At 42.8% G+C, this 22,638-nt stretch overlaps 1 protein-coding gene across 1 annotated transcript in view; it reads right to left on the bottom strand.

The window, feature by feature from the left end:
• dachd (dachshund d) overlaps positions 1-22,638 on the bottom strand; it is a 95,191-nt gene that overhangs the window by 24,101 nt on the left and 48,452 nt on the right. Inside the window, exon 3 of the mRNA XM_080477818.1 lies at positions 15,396-15,548. Coding sequence (XP_080333944.1) covers positions 15,396-15,548 — 153 coding nt within the window. The remainder of the gene's footprint in view (positions 1-15,395; positions 15,549-22,638) is intronic.

Below are 22,638 nucleotides of genomic sequence, written 5' to 3'. Positions count from 1 at the left end.
AACAAGTACTGTCAGATTACAGCATAGCAATGACTTTAGGCTAATTATAGCCTATATTCCAGACCAGAAGAGGAGGACGAGGGAACAAGAGAGCGAGACCAAATAAAAAAAGAGTTAGTCACTTTCGGCTCACACAATAATGGGATTTTCTTTTCTTTTCTTTCTTTCTTTTTTTTTCCTGCTTCTTTTATATGCACACAAATTATTCCATTACAACATCAGAGATATCTTACAAATGTTTTAAATTATTCAATTGCTGTCTGGCAATGGACGCCTAATTGGGAAAATTGAAGACATTAGCAGTCTGAAAATGTAAAGAATGTCTATTAAAGATACCATAGGGGGTTCGTAACTAGTCAAACTGTGGCCCTGCACTGCGCTTCTGACTGGCTTAATGAAAACAAGCCAACTTTCAAAGGACATGAGCGCAGACAGAAGGTCAAAGCTAGGTGTCTGTAGCCCCCCCAACTCCCAACCATGGAACCCCCTTCCACCACCCCCTCCTCTGCTCCGTGGGGACTTTGAACTGGCAGGATCAAAAGTGACTGGGAACAGTTTGGTCTCATTCCTCCACCACTCAGATGCTTTTCCTCAAATGCTTTAAAGAAAACCTCATAGACACTATTGGATCTGATTGAGGCTCTCTGTTGATTTTTCACTCCTTTTTTCTCTCTTTCTTGGCAGCCTGGTTCAAGGTAAAAAAAAAAAAAAAGGAGAGAAGAAAAAAAAAACCTGCGTGGAAGAAAGAGGAGGGGGAGAAATAAAAAAAAGATAGCACACTACAGAAAGCCATCCACAAAACAACTCCACTCTTCTTTTCTGACAAAACATCAGTAGCCAAAGGGCAAGGAGATCTGCATGGCGGAGCCTCTAAAGAGAAGGACACTGGTTGAAAATGAAAGGACATGAGAAGTACTCCTCTCTGTCATTCCCCTCCTTCCAAAAGAAGCATTGATTTCCATAAGAAAGATGGCACGCAGTTTCTCAGTGGCGAGTATTCCCAAACAATATAAAGCAGGGGAGATTAAAGAAAGGCGAAAGCCAAGCAGCACCTTGTATCAGCGCCTCTGCTGTAGCTCAGACTGAATCAATTACCACTCAGCAGGCTAAGCTCAATTAAAAAACACCACAGAGGGCCTGATTGCGGGGGTACTTACTGTAGGACTACATGGAGAGGTCTAGGCTACCTATCAGCCTTTCAAGGCCACTCAAGGGCCAGAGAGAAGAGACTTGTTCTGCTTTTGAGGTGGATACATTACACCCATTCAATCACACACAGTTTGGCGCATAAAGACATATTTTCAACGCGCATATTAATAAAATATGAAAAAGGGGGGGGAAGTCACCTCAAAAACACACAAGTCGGCTCCCCGTTAATCACATTCTTCCACTTATCGTTTCATTGGATCTTGTACTTGATGGTATATGAGTTTCAGCGATGCCTCTCCTGACTGACAGCCTGGCGCAGAAACACTGAAGCTCTGTTCGCTCGAAGGGGTATTAGTCTCGCTTTCAGGGCCCGTCCAGCCCCTTTCATGTCACCCCATCCTAAAGCAATGTTTCTCTCATAAAGACCCATTCAGGCCACTGTAGGGGAATGTGCCACGGAGCGACGAGGGTCCACCGAAAACCCTTTATTTGTGGCTGAAAGGAGCCAGGTGAGGAGGACATTGGTTTATTCACGGGACCTGCCCTATTTTTTTTTTTTTTTTTTTTTTTTCTTTGCAAGAGAGTTAAGTGTTTTCAAGTCATTCATATGCAATTTCCCCTCATTTGCTTGTTATTTTCTTGTTAAAAGAAACAGCTCAGGACACGTTTTAACCCAGCAATAATCAACTGTGATTTTTTTTTTTTTTTTCCTTTTTGGGGGGGGGGGGGTTTGTTTCTCATTCAACAGACACTAGTCGGACTCATGAGTCGCTTGGATATTGTGCAGATACTCCAGCGAGTAAACTGTTGGAAAGATATTTGTCAGTTTCTGTTTATCTCAGATACAGAAGTTCAGACCTGATGAGAGGTGAATTCCCACAAGCCCCCCCCCCCCCCCCCCCCCCCCTCCCTCTTTCCTGAAGGGCATAAACAATGCATTTGGAGTAATTTACCTGAAGTAAGCCTGAGGGAGCTCCAAAGGTGAACTCCTATTTACCATCATTAAAACTACAAATCACTTAATACCAATATAAACAGCTCAGCTATTATGTCGTGCAGTGCTCGGGAGTTCACGCATGGATAAGCAAAGATCTGAATCACGGAGGATGAATTGAATGAATTAAAACAGCCCTTGGTAACAACATGATTAAAAAGCTGTTACATCAGACTCAAACGGCACGGCTGACGGTGGCTCCGTTACTTAAAAGAATCACACCGAACGAGATTGAACGCTGACTGTTTTAAAATGATTAAAAAAAGAGCAGTCATTTATTTCGATGACAAAATGATAACTTGCAGTGATTTGTGCAGCCGTTAATCTTCATCGAAACAGAAGTTCAGCCTATCCGGCCACCTCACCCCAAAAAGAAAAATAATAAGAAAGAAAAAAAAAGGGGGGGGAACTAAGTCATTGTCATTGAAAACGGTACGAGGAAGCAGCCTCACCCCTTAACTCTGTTGTGGACAGATTTCCCCTGACAAAAATTAAACTAGCTCCTACTTGGCACTTTATTATCTCTTCAACTGAATGATTTATTGTTTGTGGAGCGAAAGAACCAAAGAGAGGGGGAAGATTACATTTCCAGCCAAAGCTCAAGCCTGATCTCGTTTTTTACTCCCTCTGTCCAGGAAAAAAGCTCCCGACAAACAATAATGTCAGCTGTAATTGATCGGAGGTCGCTGGCTGGGCCTGCAGTAAAAGCGTACTATTTAAGCGACAATCGGCCCCGCGCTCTTCAGACGCTGGCTAATGAAGCTGTCTGTCTGGGCTATTTACCTTCTCTTAAATGGAAAGGGGAGAGATGTACTGTAAGAGACAGGGGCTGGAGAGGATCTGCCTCTCGCTCCTGTGAAATAGGACCTGCACATGCCTCAGGAATGTATAATTGGTTGGCGCAGCCAAAGCTGGGGATCCGGTGCTAATTAAATGACTTGTTTAAAGCCTATCTGTCTTTGTTTGGGAGGCTCTGGGCTTCAGAACAATGCATTGTAAATGCTGTTGTCAAACAAACATTCCTGGTTATCCTTTGATTTGAATTGAACAAGACAAAGGGCTGATTTGCTCACTGCTAAGCCTTTGGTTTTCACGGTGTTGAGATATTTTTTTTTTCCCCACTTCTGATCTGTCAAACCGAACAGGGCCCTTCCAGTCGCACAAGCTAAATGGACTGACTCACCGCACAATGCGTACGCAGCACTGGCGCGCCAAAACAATCACAGTTTTTCCTCCTAATTGCGCTTGTAAAAATGCTCCCATGTTGTGTATGGATTTCTCCCGACAAAGGTGAGACAGTGGTGCGCACACATGGAGAGTCTTTGTTGTGGTCGTATCAAGGATTTGCACAACCGGTTTCCCGAAAAGGAAATGAATGGCTCGTGAAAAAGTGTCTGTCGCGCGGCGAGACATTTAGAGGCCTCTCGCCGTAGCGCTAATCAGCCATTCATCTTTACCATAACTGTTAATCTCCGAAAATCAGAAGCCCGGCTGTGTGAGACGGAAGGAGCCTTAAAACCCAATAGATCAAACACGAGACGGCCTCCGTAAATATGCTGTCTGGCATCGCCGCGCCACTCTAGACAACACGAGCGCATGCTTACATGTGCGCAGGAAAAACTGCTCCTATATTCACACACAAGAATATATACACCCCCCCCCCACACACACACACACACACATGCAAACAAGAAAAAAAAACAACAAAAAAAAAACAGACACACACACAGATGGCAGGTTCAGTCAAGGCTGGTGAGTCCTGTTTCTCATTAAAATGGGGGGAGAGAGGAAGGTATTGAGCTTTGATGTAGCCACCCACAGCCCTTCAGTGTCATTGAATGAAACTTTGAAGCTTTTTGTGTTTAGGCAGTTAATGTTGATAATAAAGCAAACATCTTGTCTTTGTTAAATACCTGCCGTACGCTGGCGTACGCGCGCGCGCACAAACACATAAACGGACACATAAAACGAAATACATCGCGCACGACTAACAAAGAGAGGTAAACATGAAAACGTAACGGGCCCGCGCTCAGACAATGATGTAGTGTAAATGCTTGTGTAAAAAAATACCACGTCGACACACACACACGTGAAAAAAAAACAAGCACATGCAAACAATATGTTTTACATTCCAACACTTAGAAAGGTTGGACAGGTTTCAAACTCATTCACGTCAACAAACAAAGTGTGTTTAAGGCGCCAGGATGAAGATACGCATTTCCCCGGGATTCAGGTGAGCAAAGATTCCCTGCCAGAATGCCTAATGTAATGTAAGAGAAAACATGATAAGAAAACATTTCTGGTTTGATGAGGTAACATAATTGCTTTCAAACCCAAACCACTGGAGTGTAACATGTGGTAGAAATTATGGAGGAGACAGACAGAGGTGTTTGTCCTTTAAGTGCATAAAAAAGGGGAAAAAAAAAAAAATCTAAGGCAGGCAACTTTTTATAGGATAATTTAAATCTCCAGCTCTAATGGCATGCATTCCTTATGAAAATTGAAAGATCAATCATCTCCGTGACAGATCTGTTGTGAAGGAAGTTCTTCCTACCTTTGGAGAGAAAATGCTACTAACCCCCCCCCCCCCCTCCACACACACACACACACACACACACACACACACGCAGTTTTAGCTGTCTATTTGTCTCTTTGCTGAAAATGTTAACGAACAGGGCAATAATCAAGCCATATGCTTGCATGTGGCAAATCTCATTACAGTAAATGACCTTTACCAACCAATGCCAACATCCTTGTGCTTGATAACGCCGGGCGCACGGAGCGGCGGGGGCGGGGGCGGGGGAGACAATGGTGGGTTTAGTTAACGCAATCATGCACGTGCCCGGGGATGGCGGAGACAGCCAGGCCTTCAGGACACATTAGCAAACACCGCTCGCTCCTCTAATTTGGGTCGGAACCAGGCTCACTTTACATTTGTCACACATCAGTCTTGATAAACGCGCGGAGTCGGTGCCGGAGCTCCAACATCCGATGGCTTCTGCTGCGAGCAGAAGAGGAGACCAGAAGGAGAGGAGAGATATTACTAGCAGCTGTTACTACTGCGGCTGCAATATATTCAAGCCCAATCAATAAAGCTCCTACAGACAGTGACACCCAAGCAGACAGAGGAATCATTTTCATCTGATACTTAGCAAAGGCCCCCCTTTTAAAAAGATTGCTTTCAGTCAATGACAACCAGTTGTCATTTGACTAAGGCTCCTGAAATGAAATATATTGACGAGTGTTATCAATCACGGCCCACTCTGCCGTCATATCGCTTTAGTGGAAGGAGAAGGGGGATCAGTTTGCATGTGGTCATCAGATCATTTGTTTTAATTACAAAATTAGCATCACTACCTCCTGTGCACTTAGTACTCCATTACAAACACCTCGCCAGAGGAAGGCCGTAATGCGGTGTACAGTTTACTCATGAGTTCAAGGTGATTCCTCTCACTGTAGCATGTCGACGTTATTTCCCTACAGTTTAGACACTTGGTTTGAATTTAATTGTATTAAGATGAAATGAAACACAACTTTTCCTATTTCGTTTTAATTATTTATAGCAGGAGCGTACAACTCATGTTAATTCATCCCAGTTTGCTCTCAGTCGTATAGCAGTAGTAAAATATATCACTTTAAAATAGCAGCAAGTATAAAAATATTGTCCCTTTTGTTTTAGTATGAAAAGTTCCAAGTTCATCGTGAACATTTTGCATTGAAAGCACTTTTTACTAAAGGTATTAGTACAATCTGAAATCCTGTGGCTTCTCAGGTTGCACAGTTTCTCCTGCCTTCAGCATCCACCTAGCATTCATAAGCTCACTCTCAGTATTTATTTAATAATCAAGTCATTTCTCTCCCAAATAGGTAGCTCGTCTTTCTACTGCTGCAATCAGCAGTTTAGTCACAGGACTGAGAATAGAGGTGTCGAACTCAACCAGTACAACAGAAGCTTCAATTTGAAGTTTTTCCTTTGTTTCTCTGACTAAGATACCAGTACGTGAACTCAAGATAGAAAAATGTTTAGTTTAAAGATCTCCTATTATACAGCTTTTCCACAATTTCCCATGGGTCTCATTAGTCTAAAAATGTTGTATTCAAAGTTTATTGCCCCAAATCCAGCTTTACCTTGATTTTCCTCCATTTGAATATTGGCTCACAGGAGCTGCATTCAGAATCTGCTGTGTCTGTGTGAGCTGGACTAGCTCCGCCCACACATACCCATCTTGGGAAGAGGAGGAAGTACTTCCTCTGGTGGTGCCATGTGCCAGAGCAGAGCTGCTTAATTGTTGGAGGAGTCAAAGGGAGGGCCTACCTTGATTGTGATTGGCTAAACCCCCAATGACACTATATAGGGTTTGATTTCTGATTGGCTGGTTGGAGCAACACACTTTTTAAACACTGAAACAAGCCAGGGAGAGAGAGGACAGACTTTCTTCACTTCTGTGGCGTCATTCCAGGTATGGAGACGATTATTACTGTTGGAAATACATTAGAAAGGGAATTTTGCATAATATGACTCCTTAAAAAACAAACAAAAAAACCTACATATCGACTCTCTCATAACAAATAATTTATGTAGTCGCAAGCCTACAAATTGCAATTTGCATTATTATGACTTCTACTTTACTGAAACAGTGCAACACCCAGTGGGCAGATTAGGAACAACGGTTACATTGATTTAAAAAAAGGAAAAAAAGAAAAACATTATTAATGACATTTTGTTTTGACTTTTCAAGGTCATCTCCCGAACAATTCGATCCTCTTGCAGGCCGGTTTACTTGGTGACTGTGGGTCAGTTGTTGGAGCAGCTCGTTTTTCAATAGCACGGTTGTCGGTTTGATACCCCATCGTGCATCGCCCATATTTCAAAGTATCCTGGAGCAAAAACACTGAACCCCAAACTGCTACTAATGGAGGTTGAGCACCATGCATGGCAGAAGTCACTATTCGTATCTGTGTGTGAAGGGATGAACGTAACTTAAAAAAAACGGTGAAGAATGTGCTATGTGCACGTATGAAATCCATTCTTTATAAAAACAGTGCAACTAAAATTAGGGAATTTATTAATAGTTCCGTTAATTTCTATTGCAGTACTGATTGGATCTGTTACCAGGTCAGTTTTGTCATGTTATATGTTCGATTCATAAAAAAGTTATGGAAACTTGTATTTAAATTTAAAAAAAAATGTTTTACTTTGAGAAGCAGCTGTCTTTGGTCCCCATTGTGAAGGACATGCTGATTGTGAAATTCCTGCACATTGTTTGAACTTGCTTGCTCGCTCTCTCTCTTTATCTTGGTCCCATGGGAGAGGCTGTGTGATGGTGAAGATGTCTGGGCTCACTGTGGCTGATAGCTCTATTTGGATGAGGGTTACCATATCATAATTGAGAGAAAGAAAAAAAAAACAAAAAAAAAAACAACCTACTGACTGAGTGCCTCCTGTGACACACAATCACAACTATTTTCTAGATGCTGCCCCTGATGGCAATGGGACATATTTTCAGTGTAATCACAGTAAAAAGAGATTGTCATTTTGTTGTTGTCATCAGCGCATTGTCATTACTGTTCTTGTGTACACAGCAATATGATCACTCTATGCTAATGCATCCTCTTAGACATAATCATAACGAAATGAGAGCGCATGATATTCAGGCGCTAATGCTGCGCCATCTTCGCCGCGGATGTGAAAACCGCTCCCATTCGGCGCAATTACGCGCCATGTATGTTTTTCACATTACCCCGACCTGCGAAAGCTCATCATCACTGAAAGGTTGAATGTCATTTATTACACGTATCACATTTACACCAAGTGACATTGTCTTTTCAAATTGTGTTGATCTCTTCACTCTCAAAGGTCAGCCCCTTCCCTGGCTAAATTCAACCTGACAGAGAATAGTGAGGAGGGGACAGCCCAACACATGCATCACCCCCGCATCAAAGCACTCCAAATTAATCTATCCAATTAATGAAGAATGAGGCCTAATGTTGATGAGGGATGACAACTCGACTGGTCAGTTGTTTTTTATAGCTCTGCTCCTGCTATTGTGAACTAACCACTAGAGACAATCAAACTAATATTTCCGCGGCACGTGGTGTGTCTGGCGTGTTGCTTCCCCGCGTGTCTCTTCCTCTTCGGAACACTGCAACGCCGCTGCCACTCAAAGATGATAGAACTTGATATGGATCATTACGGAAATAATGTTTAATCAATTCCCCCTGTTATTGTAATCTATTTCTGCAGTTGTCTGCGTTTGTGTATTTTGTAGCTACATCAGTGTACCTCACCATTTCCCAATCATGCATATTCAAAGTATTACGCTGATGCTTAACAGCCGACGCAACTGGAATTAGAACGAGGACATTAGACTTCATTAAAGAGAGAAATGATTATCAGGTTTATCTTTTGAAATGTCTATTAAAATGTGTGTGTCGTTCCTCACTTATCTGTCACCTGGCTCCCAGGAGCCTGGCAGACTAATAGAGAGATGGTGAGGGCCAAAGCCCAAGAGAGCGACAGAGACCCATCAAGCTCTTCACTCAGACTGGAAGGCTGTCTGTCTGCTCTGCCACTCTCCGTCTAGCTCAGTATGTCTGCCTCTGTTGCCACCACCAGTACCCCACTCCCCCCCCACCCCTCTCCAACATTGGCAGCTTAAACAGGTCCAATTTGAGCCCGAACAGCCTTGATACCGGAATAAAGGAATCCAAACAAAACCACGCGGTAATTGCATAAATCAGACAAGACAATAATCCGTCGTGGCGAAAGAGGTGTTATGATATGTTCGTGAAATGAATTCCATTCAGCCTATGGCTACAATCTAGTCTCTCCAAAGAGCCTTGGCTGACAAAGGCTCCCACAAGAGAGCTAGAGAGGAAGATGGATGAAGTTGCCCCTAGACACTCATATCAGGTCAGTATGTGCTTTATCCCCTAATGGTTAAGGTTAGGATTGAGTAGGGGGTGATACTAGATCTGAGCCCGAGGGCCAATGTTCTGTCTAGAGGAGCAGGAAGTTGCCACCATCCTCCATCATGGCCCACATTTAGCTGCGCCGGGCCACCAGCACTCGTGCAGCTAGCAGGTTGGAGCGCGTGGTTCGCTAGTTGGATGTGTCCTTCCACCCAGAGAGCTTTATTATTAGAAAGGACATAAACAGACTAATTAAATCGCAGCAGTGGAGCTGGGCTGACAGCTGGCGCAGAGAGTGTGACCAAACGGATCCCTATCAAAGTGCAGGAGCGGCGTCTCTATATGCGGCCCGGCTTTTGTTTGCGTGATTGTCTGTGTCTGCCGACACGCATGCCCACCGTTCTGTGAATATACCGTACATACTAACATACTAACATGCATGCATACGTGCTCATTTTCACCTAGGGCCGACCCGTGGGCGAGTCATTATTGATTACTGAGATTATTTCAAATGTCGTCTCATTAACACTGTCAACAGTTACACTCATTTAAGCAGTCATCTTAATATCTTATTTATTAGGGTATCGCACAGCACAGGCGTTCACTTATGTGGTCCAAAATAGTACAAATGCTATCCAACCGAGCTGTAAACACTCCAGTAATTAGTGCATGGTCTCCAGGCTGACTGCACTCAGCTCGGCAACATGGCCAAGCACGGACCCCATATAGAGAGGAGCCTAGTTATGCATTGATCTCAGAAAATTAAGGCTAACTGCCCCAGATTGCAGCGTCTTGATGTACCTTCTGGATGAGCAATGTACTGTACTCGTATTGTTTGTAGAGTAAAGAGGATGATTTTGACTCGCTGTGCTTTAAAATGAATACATGCTGAATAATTAACGACGCCCCCCCCCCCCCCCCAATCTTAAAGCAATTGTTTTCTGTGTGGGCAAAACTAAAACCACTGATGATGAGAAAATATGGTTTTAACAAGTCAATAATGGAGAGTGCAACAGGAACGGCCTAATCAATGAGGCTGCAACGTTTGCAAACAAGGACTTGAATTATAACGCCAATAATTGATCTCTTCCATTTCTTCCCCTCTCCTTCATGTGATGTCATTGTTTATTGATTGCTTCCTGCCAGTGAGGGATGATGGGAAGTTTCAGAGTTTGTTTTGCTGTGACTTTTGCCCCCCCCCCCTCCTCCCCACCTCCTCCCCACATGCCCCCCACCCCCCCCACCCCCACCCTCCCCCCCACACACACACCCCCCCACCCTCTTTCCTCCATTTGAAATTTGCAAGCTGTAGCACCAGCTTAACCAAAAAGGATTAAGTCCCATACCCAACTGAGAACACAGATAATGCTCAGTAATTGGTAAAAAATGAAGATGAATGGGACAGCTAGATAAGGACCAATTAGCTGCTGGGAGTGTACAGCTGTGGTCTCCTCACAGAGCGCTCTCAGGGGCCAAGGCCCCCTCTTTCTCTCTCAAACGAGCATGCGCATGCGCGCACACACACACACACACACACACACACACACACACACACACACACACACACACACACACACACACACACACACACCCGTCGGCAGACACACACGCACACACACACACACACAAGCAAACACGGAAGTGTGAGGGTAGGGCTTGCAGAAATTAGCCTGATGACCCTGGGAAAAGAGAATGATGCTTCCTCATCATCTCACCCAGAACCTCTTCCCTCCACCCTCCTGTCAGGCAACACTCCAGGTACCTGTCACCACCCGTCCAACTTCAGCCCAGCATGTTGCTCCCCACTCCCTATCGGCCAGTCTGGACTCCAGCCACGGTTGCAAGACAAAGGTTTTTTTGGTTTTTCTAGATTTGCGCTTAGCCTGTGGCGTTGCAGGTTTTTCGGATGTTCGGTACTTTTTTTTTTTAAACATTTTTGAAAGTTAGCAGTTACTAGTGTCATCCACTTTTGCTGTGGTCCCGTCTTTCAGCGAGTTGTTTGGTCTGCGTGTCGCGGCATCATCTGGCTGATGACAGTGGAATTCCCATATCTAATTACAAACAGGATTTCAGCTCCATTAGAGTTGTGTGGTGAGGAGTCAGATGAGTGGCAGGGCAGCACCCAGTGGCCAAAGAGAGACAGTGGGTGGAAGACAAAAGTGAGACTGAGCAGGAAGACACAGGATAAAGAAGAAAAGAAAAAAAAAAGGACAAGGGTAAACCTTGGGCCTTATCTTCCTTTCCTACCCTTTCTCTGCAGCTCTAAGAAACAGTTTATTTTCCGTCTGCGACTGAAAAAGCCAATTCCTCCTCCTGAAATTGGCAGGTGTTTGTTAGTGGGCAGCTGACAATATTTTTTCTCCCAGTAATGAAGGTTGTGGCTGGGGTCAATGCACTGGGAGGGAATGGCGGGCTGTTTATCCCCCTCAAGGCCAAGCGCCACACGTGTTTTGCTTGGTCTGTGATCTGTAATTGTGGCATTTCCTGAGAGGCACAGGAACAATCCACATTGTGCTTTGAGAGAGCTCCCTCTGCCCAACTAAAGAGTGTGAGGGAAAAAAAAAAATCAAAGAAAAGACACTCTCCCGCACACAAACACACGCGCACACACCTTTTATTCCGTCTCTCTTTACATTTTGCAATCACTCCATCTCTCAGTTTGTCTCCTTCATCCACTTCTATTTCTGCCTCTCCAGTTCTCATTAAGTATGTTTGGGTATTTTGCAGAGAGCTAAAATGGCAGTTTCTTTCCTTATAATTAATAACATTGATGCAAACAGGAAGGTCTAATTGTGATGAATATTTAATGCGAGGTGGAAACATTAGCCTGTTCAATTTAAATCAACACAAAGACAGCGGCGGGCAATCCAACTCTACAAACAGCGCAGAGTGTCCTTCACTGCTGTATACGCTTTAAGCGCTTCACAATACAAGATCTGCTTCAGACAAACACAGAGATGAAGCACCTGTATTTTAGCCTGAAGAGGTTTTTTTTTCATCTTCTTTTCCAACGGCTTTATGTAGTATCTCCTTCTGATTAAATGGATCTGTGTCCTTAGTGGTATTATCAGAAGCGTGCTCATTAACATATCAATTCCTATCGTGGATGGTAACATAATTTGTGAAAGTAAACACATCCGTTTGTGTGGGCCTTAGTTTAAGCTGGATGATTATAAAACGCCGGTCCATTTCCTCCGAGCAGCTGTGGTCTGAGTCTGTTGAAAACAGCATGAAGTCATTCCCCAGTCAGCACTCTGAACAACAGTCACTCCAGTCCCAACAATGCTACAGCCAAACACAATTCCCCCTCTACTGCTATATCAGTCAAGTGATTTATACCTTCGGATTGCTTTTGGATAATAGGCTGGAGAGCTGGACATATTAGGCATCCGTACTCCAAAATACTCAGACCCATAAATCAGGCCCGAGCGAAGCACTTATGGAATATTAAATAATTTCTTTCCAAGTTATTTGTTTGTTTTTCTCGTGCGAAACTATCATGGAAAATAAACATGCGAGTGGAAGTGGAGGGACTGGATGAGAGAGACAACGCGGTGCTGGCGGCGTTTCATGGCTCCACGGTGCAGAGCAGGCCATATATCTCCAGCGTATTATCAGGATGACTCCTGCTGGCCACCCTGTCACAGGAGAGTGCTTGATATAAACAAGAGATTGCTGCGACACCCAGTAATCAATATTAGGATGGTTTCAGTACCAAACATCATTTGTCTCCGCGACCATTCCTTTGACCAAACGAAGCATTAATTCAAATCATAAATCTGAGCTGATTTAAATCCGAGGAGAGTGAGGGAGAGAGAGAGGCCCCTGTCTGACTGCCTGCCCCTAATGATTTATTTTCTACATTTCTGCGAGCGAGAGATTTGTCCATACTCACTGACAGGTCACCTTCAAACGCCAGTGGCAGACTGTTCATCACCATGCAGACGAGCATCTCATCGCTGCGAGTAAATATTAAAGGAAAAGAATCCAATTGATTGTGGATGGGGCCGAGAGGCGTCACTGCCATATATTTCACTCAGAGAGCTAATGCTGTGGCCCGTGCACCCACACCTAGAACTGCTCCCCCTTGCCAGAATTATGATTCTACCGGGAGCCTGTGTGGCTGGCTGCGGGCTCAAGGTTACAATTTAAATTGTAAAAAGATAAAACAGTTTCTTATTAGCTCCATTGCCGTAGCCTTGCTGTTGGTGCTCACATTTATCTTTATTTCTGTGACCTCGCAGGCTCGTATTCTCTTTTTTTTTTTTTTTACACACTCCATTCTCTCGGAGTGATGACCTCACACTTTATGCATTTTGCATTGTTAAATCTGCTTAGAAACACATCCTGTTTTCGTCCTCGCGCACCGTAAGCTCCATGGTGTCAAGTATTACCACAGAAATGGATTCAGGAGTCGAGCCATTTATGACAGTAAGTGAATCAAAACCTCAATTTAGCAAACCAAAGCTACAGGGATTACATTTGGTTTATAATTTGAAATGGGCTCATGAATCTGCACTAACATACGTTATCATTCTCTTTAATACACTAAGTGGTTGTGTGTGATATTACAAAAAAAAAAGAAAGAAAGAAAGAAAGAAAGAAAGAAAAAGCCTTCTGCATTTTCAAGGCTAATAATTAATTGAAATGGCACATAGTGAAAAACCAGTGCTCTCACAGCAATTCAATTAGACCTTGTTAAAAGCTGATAGCTTTGGGAAACCGAATTCACAGTTTCACTTAGCTATTAAGATTTTCCTTCCTTTCAACATCAAATACTTGAAGGGAAAACAACACTTATATGACGACGGGGGTATTTCCAATGCACACGAGCAAAATCAAAGCAGGACCATTAAATCTGTGGAGTTGGACCAGAAGCGGACGTCACATGTACGGCTTCATTTCAGACAGTTTGATCATGGAAACAAAAAAAGGAGAAGAGGTTTCTGTACCAATTCATGGAAACGACACCTATAATCAGAATTGAACTTCTTAATTTCTAAATGAAGTACGAAACAAAGGTGGAAAGTAATGAACTGAGATACTTACATTACTGTAGTATGTTTGGCCATTTAAATATTAGCTGAAGTACATTTCACACCATGTGATCCACTCAGCTACTTTTAAACTCATATTCAAACCTTTCGATCTGGAGACAACAACCTTCCGACATTATGTCAACATTTGTTCTCAAACCAATGACCTCTGTGACATTTTAATAAACTTCAGTGCTCCGCGGAGAAATGTGCTTTGAACGTACATATTTCTCACTATTCACAAATACAGACATTCAACGAGTCACTGATGTAGTTTCAGAAGAGGATGTTATGTTTTCCTTTGAAAACATTTTTAAGAAAAGCAACTTTACTTGTAAAAGTAAAGTAATGTAACAGTTGTACTTGAGCATGGACACATTTTTAGTACTGAGGCTAAATATGTTTAAAAATATATATTTTTCAAAATGTTTTCAGCTTGTTTTACAAAAGGCGGGTTTGTGATTTTATGTGATTTAACTTTGTCTCTTTATTTAATCTTCTTTTGACTATTTGACTGCATCTAAACAGGTATTGCAAACTCAACTCGATGAATTAATTGTACATAATCGTGATGGAATGATTAATTGTGATCGCTAATACTTTAAGTTCTTCTTCCTATAGATTGTTTGAAAAATGTTTCAAACTAATCTGCATTATGTTATACTATATATATGTTTGGTAACTTCTGCAGTGTAAAACCAACAATGATAAGTTAATTAAAGCGGTGCTGGACGTTAAGATTTCCCATAATGACATAAATATTTGATGGTGAGCACGGTGCAAATAAAACTCGAGCAAACATATGGCTGTCGCGGAAAAAAAAGAAAGAAAAAGAAAGTCATTTTTAAGATACTTCGAGCAAATAACACTTGATATTGTACTCAGTGGTGTAAGAAATGTGGACCAAAGGAAAGCATAAAATTTTACACAGCTTCAGAGTAACATTTGGAACTTTTTTTTTTTTTTATATTTATGATTTTTTTTCCCCTGACATTAAAAAAAATAATCCACTTAAATGAAATATTCAACAATAACTTAGTAAAGTTGATCAATGATTGTGGCGTTAAAGGGATAAAAAGGTGGCTTGTGCTTAGAAGACTTGGGAGTCGGTGTGGGTTTGTCCAGGCATACAAAACAGTTTCTTACCGAGTGTGGATTTGTTTGTGACACTGTGTGTGTGTGTGTGTGTGTGTGTGTGTGTGTGTGTGTGTGTGTGTGTGTGTGTGTGTGTGTGTGTGTGTGTGTGTGTGTGTGTGTGTGTGTGTGTGTGTGTGTGTGTGTGTGAGTGTGAAGGGCATCCTCACCGACGCTGGAAGTGAGGTCTCCATTCTCTCCATCGGCCCCATGGTGGTTGGCGTTGCTGTGGTAGCTGCTCATCGCCTCCAGCTTGATCTTCTTGACCTTCATGGCCTCTGCGATGGCGGCGTTGGCAGCTGCTGCCGCCGCCGCTGTCAGGCCTGGAGAGAGGAGGCAGAGGAGACAGAGCGCTTACACTCCGCTACATGTCTGCTGGGGCTCAGCCACTGCACCTGCAAAACCTTTCAAAAGCCTGCCTCTGTGAAGAAAAGCAAAAAAGAAAAAAAAAAACAAACAGACAAAAAAAAAAAAAAAAAAAAAAAACCCACAGAAGAAGGACTTTTGAAATAATAAAACAATGAATAATTTTATACACTATGGGGAATAAGCTCCGATGAGATCACGACTTGGTTTTTCATCTTCTGACAGGGGATATCTTCACAGCAGGTTATCATGCTGATGAGATGGATCCCTATGTGTGTGACAGCATATGATTTTTATGAATGTTTCACCGGCTCCAGCGTTCCTCGCCACTATATTGATGTATTTGTGCCTTGATGGGAACCGATGCAGTCAAGATAATAGTGCACGATGCAAGCATTTTGTGTGTACAACTTCGAATACACAACGTACGCGCGTATAATGGAGGCGTAGCGACGCAGAGTGTGACACGGGAGAAGAAAAAGTCCGCGAGATAAGAGAGTTTCAACACGTGGGCAAATACACACGGAGAACTGCGTTTTACGAATCTTGTTATGGAGGGTGTTTCAATGATATCATGTATGATTTTCATCCAATCTAATGGATCTGAATAATGCTTAACGTCGGTATTCAGATTCTTCAGACTAATATAGCGTAGTGCCTCAAAAATAACTGCGCTTTAGTGGCGGTCAACGAGAGTCATCAAGCACAATAGAAAATGATAAATAGCAAGGACTGAAGTTTTTTTTTTTTTTTCTCTCCCTTGGTTCGAGTGTGTTCAATGCTGAGGAGGCCTCATGTCGGAAATCAACCCGAAACAGGGGATTTCAGTGTGGGAGGATGTCGTCCTCACAGAGATTAAACCACATGGTGTTCCCCCAACACAAGCTTTCAGTAAAATAAAAAAAATAAAAAAAAACCTCTTGTGTTTGTTTGCTGTTTTTAATTGGGGAAAATGCCAGGTTTTTATTTATAGTCTGCAACAGTTGTTTCAGTTATGGTTTTGCACTTAGTTACTTATATTTCCAACACGTCTCCTGTACACTGGAAACAAATGGGTGCGTTAACAAAATACAGAATTGCTTCACCTTCCACCTCTTTCTTTTTTTTAACTTGATTGTTTCTCCCAAAAAAATCCGCCTGACACCCTGCAGCTAGACACCCCCCCCCCCCCCCCCCCCCCCATTTTTACTTTGAGAGGAAGCCCACCCAAACCACTGAGAACCACTTAACTAAAAATATATTATCAAAAAAGAAAAAAGAGAAAGAAACAGATGAAAGAAGTGAGACAGTGTTCGAAGGCACTCAAGCTCCTTTCTATCGGGAAAATATACTGTATATAAAATAATTATTATTTGCAAAATAAATTACAACTTTAGGTGCTTCATGCTGTATTTTCAAGGCTGATAATAAAACTTGCAAACAGTGCTTGAAATTACTTCACTGGATTTTTTTTCTTTCTTTTTAAATTCCAGAACTACTTTTGAAAAAGTTTGCCAGCCTTGCCCTTTCAGTCGACATGCGACTGGTTCCATGCTCCTTGCAAAATTACAATAAAGAAATTATGGCACATGATTAGTTATGCGTATCACTTGAAAATTTCTGGCAACATGCCAAGCAGCTTTGAGAATTTCACGTGAATCCTCCTCAGGGCCAAGGCTGCTGTTTTCCTGAGTAGATTAAATATCTATTGACATCACATATTAAATAATCATTTCCAGTCCGCCGCGATCTCCAAACACGCGGTGGAGCGGCGAGGTCTGCCGTGGCTCGTCCACCTCCATCAAAAAAAAACGAACTCGATATGATTGATATAGTGAGTGGGAGATTATGAACATGCATATGCTGGGCACACTGCAGAGATCATAAAGCACTGGTTTGTCATTGTGGTAGTTCCAGGGTTCTGGTGTATCGAACGTGACTGAACTCTTTATTCATGAGGCTGGTCTCAAACAGCAGGGACAGATAGTGCTAAAGCTCCTCTAGGCCCGGCGAGTCTCAGGAGAGTCCCACGACTCTTCCTTGCCAACCCCCGGCAACAAAATCAAAGACGCATGGCGAGATAAAGATGTGCACCTATTACCGGAATCACTCATATCCACAATACGGTATATCACCGGGCCTTTTACAGTGACTGCTTGTACTTGATATGCAGGTTTGCCTTAACGTTTGACGCAGAACAAAGCAACGTCTGCGTTTATCATCACTAAGCTGTCAAGTCTTCGTGATGGGACTCAAAGCAGCTATTAGCCATGCATTTGAGGGGAGACACGAGTACAAGGAGAGGTAGAAATCAAACATGTGGCTCTAATAGATACATGCGAGCGTACACACACAAACACACACCGAGAAACACGCACAGAGGAGCATGCCGGCCTGGACAGCCTCTCCTCTCATCCCCCAGCTGATAGGCAGATGGCGAGAGTCACTCTGAGCCACTGACATGGAGGTGCATATAATTTAAAGCCTTGTTTGCATCTTAAAATACATCAGTACCATATTGACGTACAGTATACATCATGTCAGCGAGGGCCCTCTCGTTTGCAATGGGCCCTGGCTGCTGTTCCATATGCATAGGCAGTGCAGGAGGCGAAAGAGAAAAAAAAAAAAAAAAAGAAACCACAGGCATTGCCTCATAAGAAGGTGATACTTCTCCACATAATGAATGTGGCCTCTGCCCAGTCTGAAGGTCAGCCTTCATTTGTGTATAATGGGCAAGAGTCAACTGTTTTCCAAATGAGACGTATGCAGAACAGACTGCCGAGTAAATATTGAAATCACCTCTGGGCTGTTTGTGTGATAAATTCCCCCCACAAATCAGGTGCCGCTCAAAGGACTGCTGCAGTGGAGCTTTCTGATGCTCTCTAACTTGTAGGAACACTGTGGTTTATTGCACTGCAGCCTGTCTGTCCTCGCCATTTATTTCCTTTTATACGGGAGTAAACTGAGGTAACAGAAAAAAGAAGAAAAAAAAAGGAGGAAAAAAAAGGGGGGGGAATGAATCCATGTAGAAGAAGATAATAGGTTCTGATCAAATGTTTAGTGAGTAAATAACATGTGGGGGATTGATCTGTACTACTGTGAAACTGATAGAATGATTCATTCTTCGCTTATCATTGTCCTTCAATCTGCAGCCCGTCTGAGCGACACACTCCATAAATCGAAATCTTTGTTCTGATAATTCTTTCATTTCACCAGATCAATTGTCATATCCATATAACACAGACCTCGATACAATGGGTGTAATAAGGAAGCCTGGGAGATGTTCGCGCCCAACAACAAGTCTATTAAGCCACTAGAAGTCTAAACGTCAACAAGACCAATCCCACTCAGCGCTAATCTGCATTCATTACTATGCAAACAAAACAATCCGGTCTCGTATATTCTTTCAAAGTCACCTTTAGATTCAGACACTTTTCTCATATAGAGGCACAAGTCAGAATCCTCCTGAGCACAAAACAAACAGCGCAGCGCGGTCGCATGTAGAGAGCCACGCCGGTGAGGGAACGGGAAAGGGAACATTTCAACAAATAGAGAATAGCATGGCACTGTCACATGGGGAGCACAAAACAGCAAATAACAGAGACAAGGTCTGATGGTAGCCCTTGGAGCAGCTGTCATATTAAATAATAATGAAGGATCTATTAATATGCAAAGGAAGCAGCAGCCGACTGGCTTAACGCTGTCATGCCTCTGCATATTGTCAGGATCTTCATCATTAATTAACATGCTAGCTGCCCCATACCTGCGCCAATGTCAGAACATTCTTACAACAAACACCCCAATGCCTGTGCCCTCCGCAACTAACTCGTATAATTAAATTAAAATCAGATTAACTTCACATCAGCGCACAAAAGAGCAACTTTCTCTAGCAGTGATTTAAAAGAAGAAAAAAAAACAAAGAAAGAAAGAAAAAAAGAAAAAAAAACCAACGTGTTTTTGTTCTGTTCTGTTCTCTGTTAGGGACGGCACCACAGGCAACAATGAAAACACACTTTATTTATCGGGTGAGTAGGATAAATAGAGGGGAGACACTCCATGTCAATGAGCATGGCCGCCTAATTTTATGCATGGACTGGTGGCAGCACAGCAATGACAAACTGGGGATGGGAACAACGCGACTCTTAGGTACACTAAACCACTTGAACTGTGCTATCCACATCATGACAAATTTAGTATCAATTACAGAGCGCGCTAACCTTATGACAAGCAGCGGACTGAAAGAGGAGGGGCAGAGACACAAAGAACTGACACTAAATTACCTGCTGCACACTGGATCTATTTTAAAGCAGCCTGAAGTGGCGGCGGATTAGATGATCCACTCTATAGTAGAAGATGACATGCTAATTGCACGTTGAACGGGTATAAATATTACAATATGTCTCCACTTGGAGTGCTTGCAAGGAGAACCAGATCTGCCGTCCACACATACACACACACACACACACACACACACACACACACACACACACACACACACACACACACACACACACATACTGGCACACAGTGAGGAAAAGCCGGACCGCATTAGGAAATATTGTTTTTATCAGTAAAGTACAGGATGCAACCCGGCAAGATGTAGGTGACATTCATTTCTCTAATGGTAAATGCACTTCTCCTGCGTTATTCAAAAGGTTGAAGCCATATCCAGGACATAAATGAATTATATTGAAGCTGCTGCTTAAGTAGTGGCCAGAGTGTGAGTGGAGGCCCCCTCTCCACTTTAAAGGAGATGTCATCTCAGTGTGGTGTCAGTCCACAGCAAATAATCCGATTTGGGGGCCAATCTGCCTGTAATGCATCAGCAACTGGAAAGGCTCCAGCGTCACTCCCCCCACCCCCGGGGGCACGAACGCATTCAAACACTCACACATACACAGATGTGCCTTCACACACATATGAGGGTATTTCCTTAAGTGGAAAACTAAGCATATTAAGATGTCCTTTTCTAAATGGAACTGGTGTCAAGGGCAAAGATACATATGTTAACAATGTGTTTCACATCGCCTCCCTGGTCCTGTTGAGTGTGAAGAACACATCTTTCCACTGTGTTTTTGTGCCGTCTTCCTTTGAATCGGACTCGATCCGAGTGTTTTTCGGCGGTGTTTAATTGGAACAAAATTCGGCGATTTAAGAGCAACCAAATATCCTTTAGAGAGAAAAAAAATGTTGTATGTTGTGTTTCGCGGCTTTTAAAGGCTACAAGATTGAATAACTGACTGTAACTGATCTGTTCCTAATATTTTAAATTCTAACCAGTTTTCAACTTTTTTTTTGGTTTTAAATTTAAAGGTCTCACACATTTGTGCGTCCTAATCTTTTACCTCACATGCTTACAAGACGCCATGATTATTTTTTCCCCGATGCATTTTAAAAGCGAACTTACGTAAAGACTCAAGACGTGTGACGTTACTAGGCAACACGGTCGCCCTCATTTTGGCAGATTTAGCTTCCTGTTGAAAGGTCGCTGGCTATGCCGCCAGAGTATTTTACAACTATCTGAACAATTGCACAACGTGAGCAAATGTCGACACTATATCGGCAGATTGATAAGTAAATGCTGTTTTCGTCCACGTTTTTTTTTTTGTACATTGCATAAATCACAAGAGCGCTCAAGGTGGACCACTTAAAGCGGTGTGTCATTTCTCCCGTGTGACATCAGGAAAGGAACAACATGTAAGTTGTGATGAAAACACTTGACGCCGCGCTGTGCTCTTTCTCCGCAGCCCAAATTACGACAGTGCCATTTTTAGTCTTAAGAAATTGGTGAAGCCTTCGGGAAGAGCCATGGGCCTGTATCCTATCTCTGTGTGCACGCGCCAACTCATCTGAAAAATGAAGTAATATGACATGACACGACAGTGTAACTATTTAAGACAGTTTCTCAATGTCGTTTTTTATCATCAGTCAGAACGCTCGGACATGACAGGAAGATCAATTAGTCGCCTGCTTAGATACTAACTTATGTGTGGTCAATTATACTTAATTACTATTCTGTCAAAATCTGTAACTTCCTTGACGTTTAATGCTTAATACTATCATCAAAACAATAAATGGTTTAATTACAACATGGAAACTGGTGTAAAAGTTCCATCTCGCCACACTTAGGAAGCTCAAGGCAGTTATGAGAAGACCAAAAACCTCAATTACTTTATCTCTGCCCCCTGAATACCCTGACTAAATGTCAAGATCATAGAGTCCCTCTGGGCTTAAAGGGGAATGATATCAAAAGGCTTTTCTGTTGCTTTATGTTCCACTAAATAACACGAGTCTTTCTCATCATTGTCCCTCTTCTGTGTTCACGCCGTCCTTAAAGTTCTCCGTCTGTACTGCAGCGCAGATAGCCGGTGACCTCGACCTGTTCGCTGAGTTCAAAGCACGGCGCCGTGAGTGTCCACAGAGCCCCATCACATGGACGGACCTGTGCTATGTTATTGAATTTCAAAGTACTCATGGATCCTGTTTGGTTTCCTGTTGTTTTTCCTGAGACGCAAATATATTGTGTTTAGAGAGGCGATTATAAGTCTGTTAAAAAGGCGCCACGCTGAAGATCAGCGTGAAATTTCTGCTTTGGTCTTTTTTATCTCCTTTTAAAGTACTATAGTTAATAGTTGGCAAAATACAATATGCACGGTGCACCGGATGAGCATTCAAAGAGCTCCTATCGACACAACAATATCATTAAAGACATATCAAGAAGGAGAGCAAAATATGTAAATCAGAGCACTTACAGCCACCAACATCAAAGCAGTCACAATGAAGCCAGCCACAAATAGAACAAAAGCATTGGTTGCAATAAGACTTGGCCCAGGGGTAAGTTAGGGCACAAACGGTTGTTGTTGATTCTTGTGGCGATAAGCTTGCTTTAGCATCACCACTGCCTATGTACATATACCAGTGGAGTGGATTTAATCGCACTAATTAGAATGCACTCAAGGCGAAATGCAACATCTACTGGAATAATCTGAGAGAAAAGATCTCCACTCCAATTTATTCTCCCCCTCTTGGTTTCCGGGGGTTGAGCAGAGGATCTGTTTTTGGTAAACG

The sequence above is a fragment of the Lipophrys pholis genome (assembly GCF_963383615.2).
Source record: "Lipophrys pholis genome assembly, chromosome: 13".
NCBI classification, from domain to species: domain Eukaryota; kingdom Metazoa; phylum Chordata; class Actinopteri; order Blenniiformes; family Blenniidae; genus Lipophrys; species Lipophrys pholis.
The sequence above is the reverse complement of the archived record's forward strand: the minus strand, read 5'-3'. Positions and strand labels throughout refer to the sequence as shown.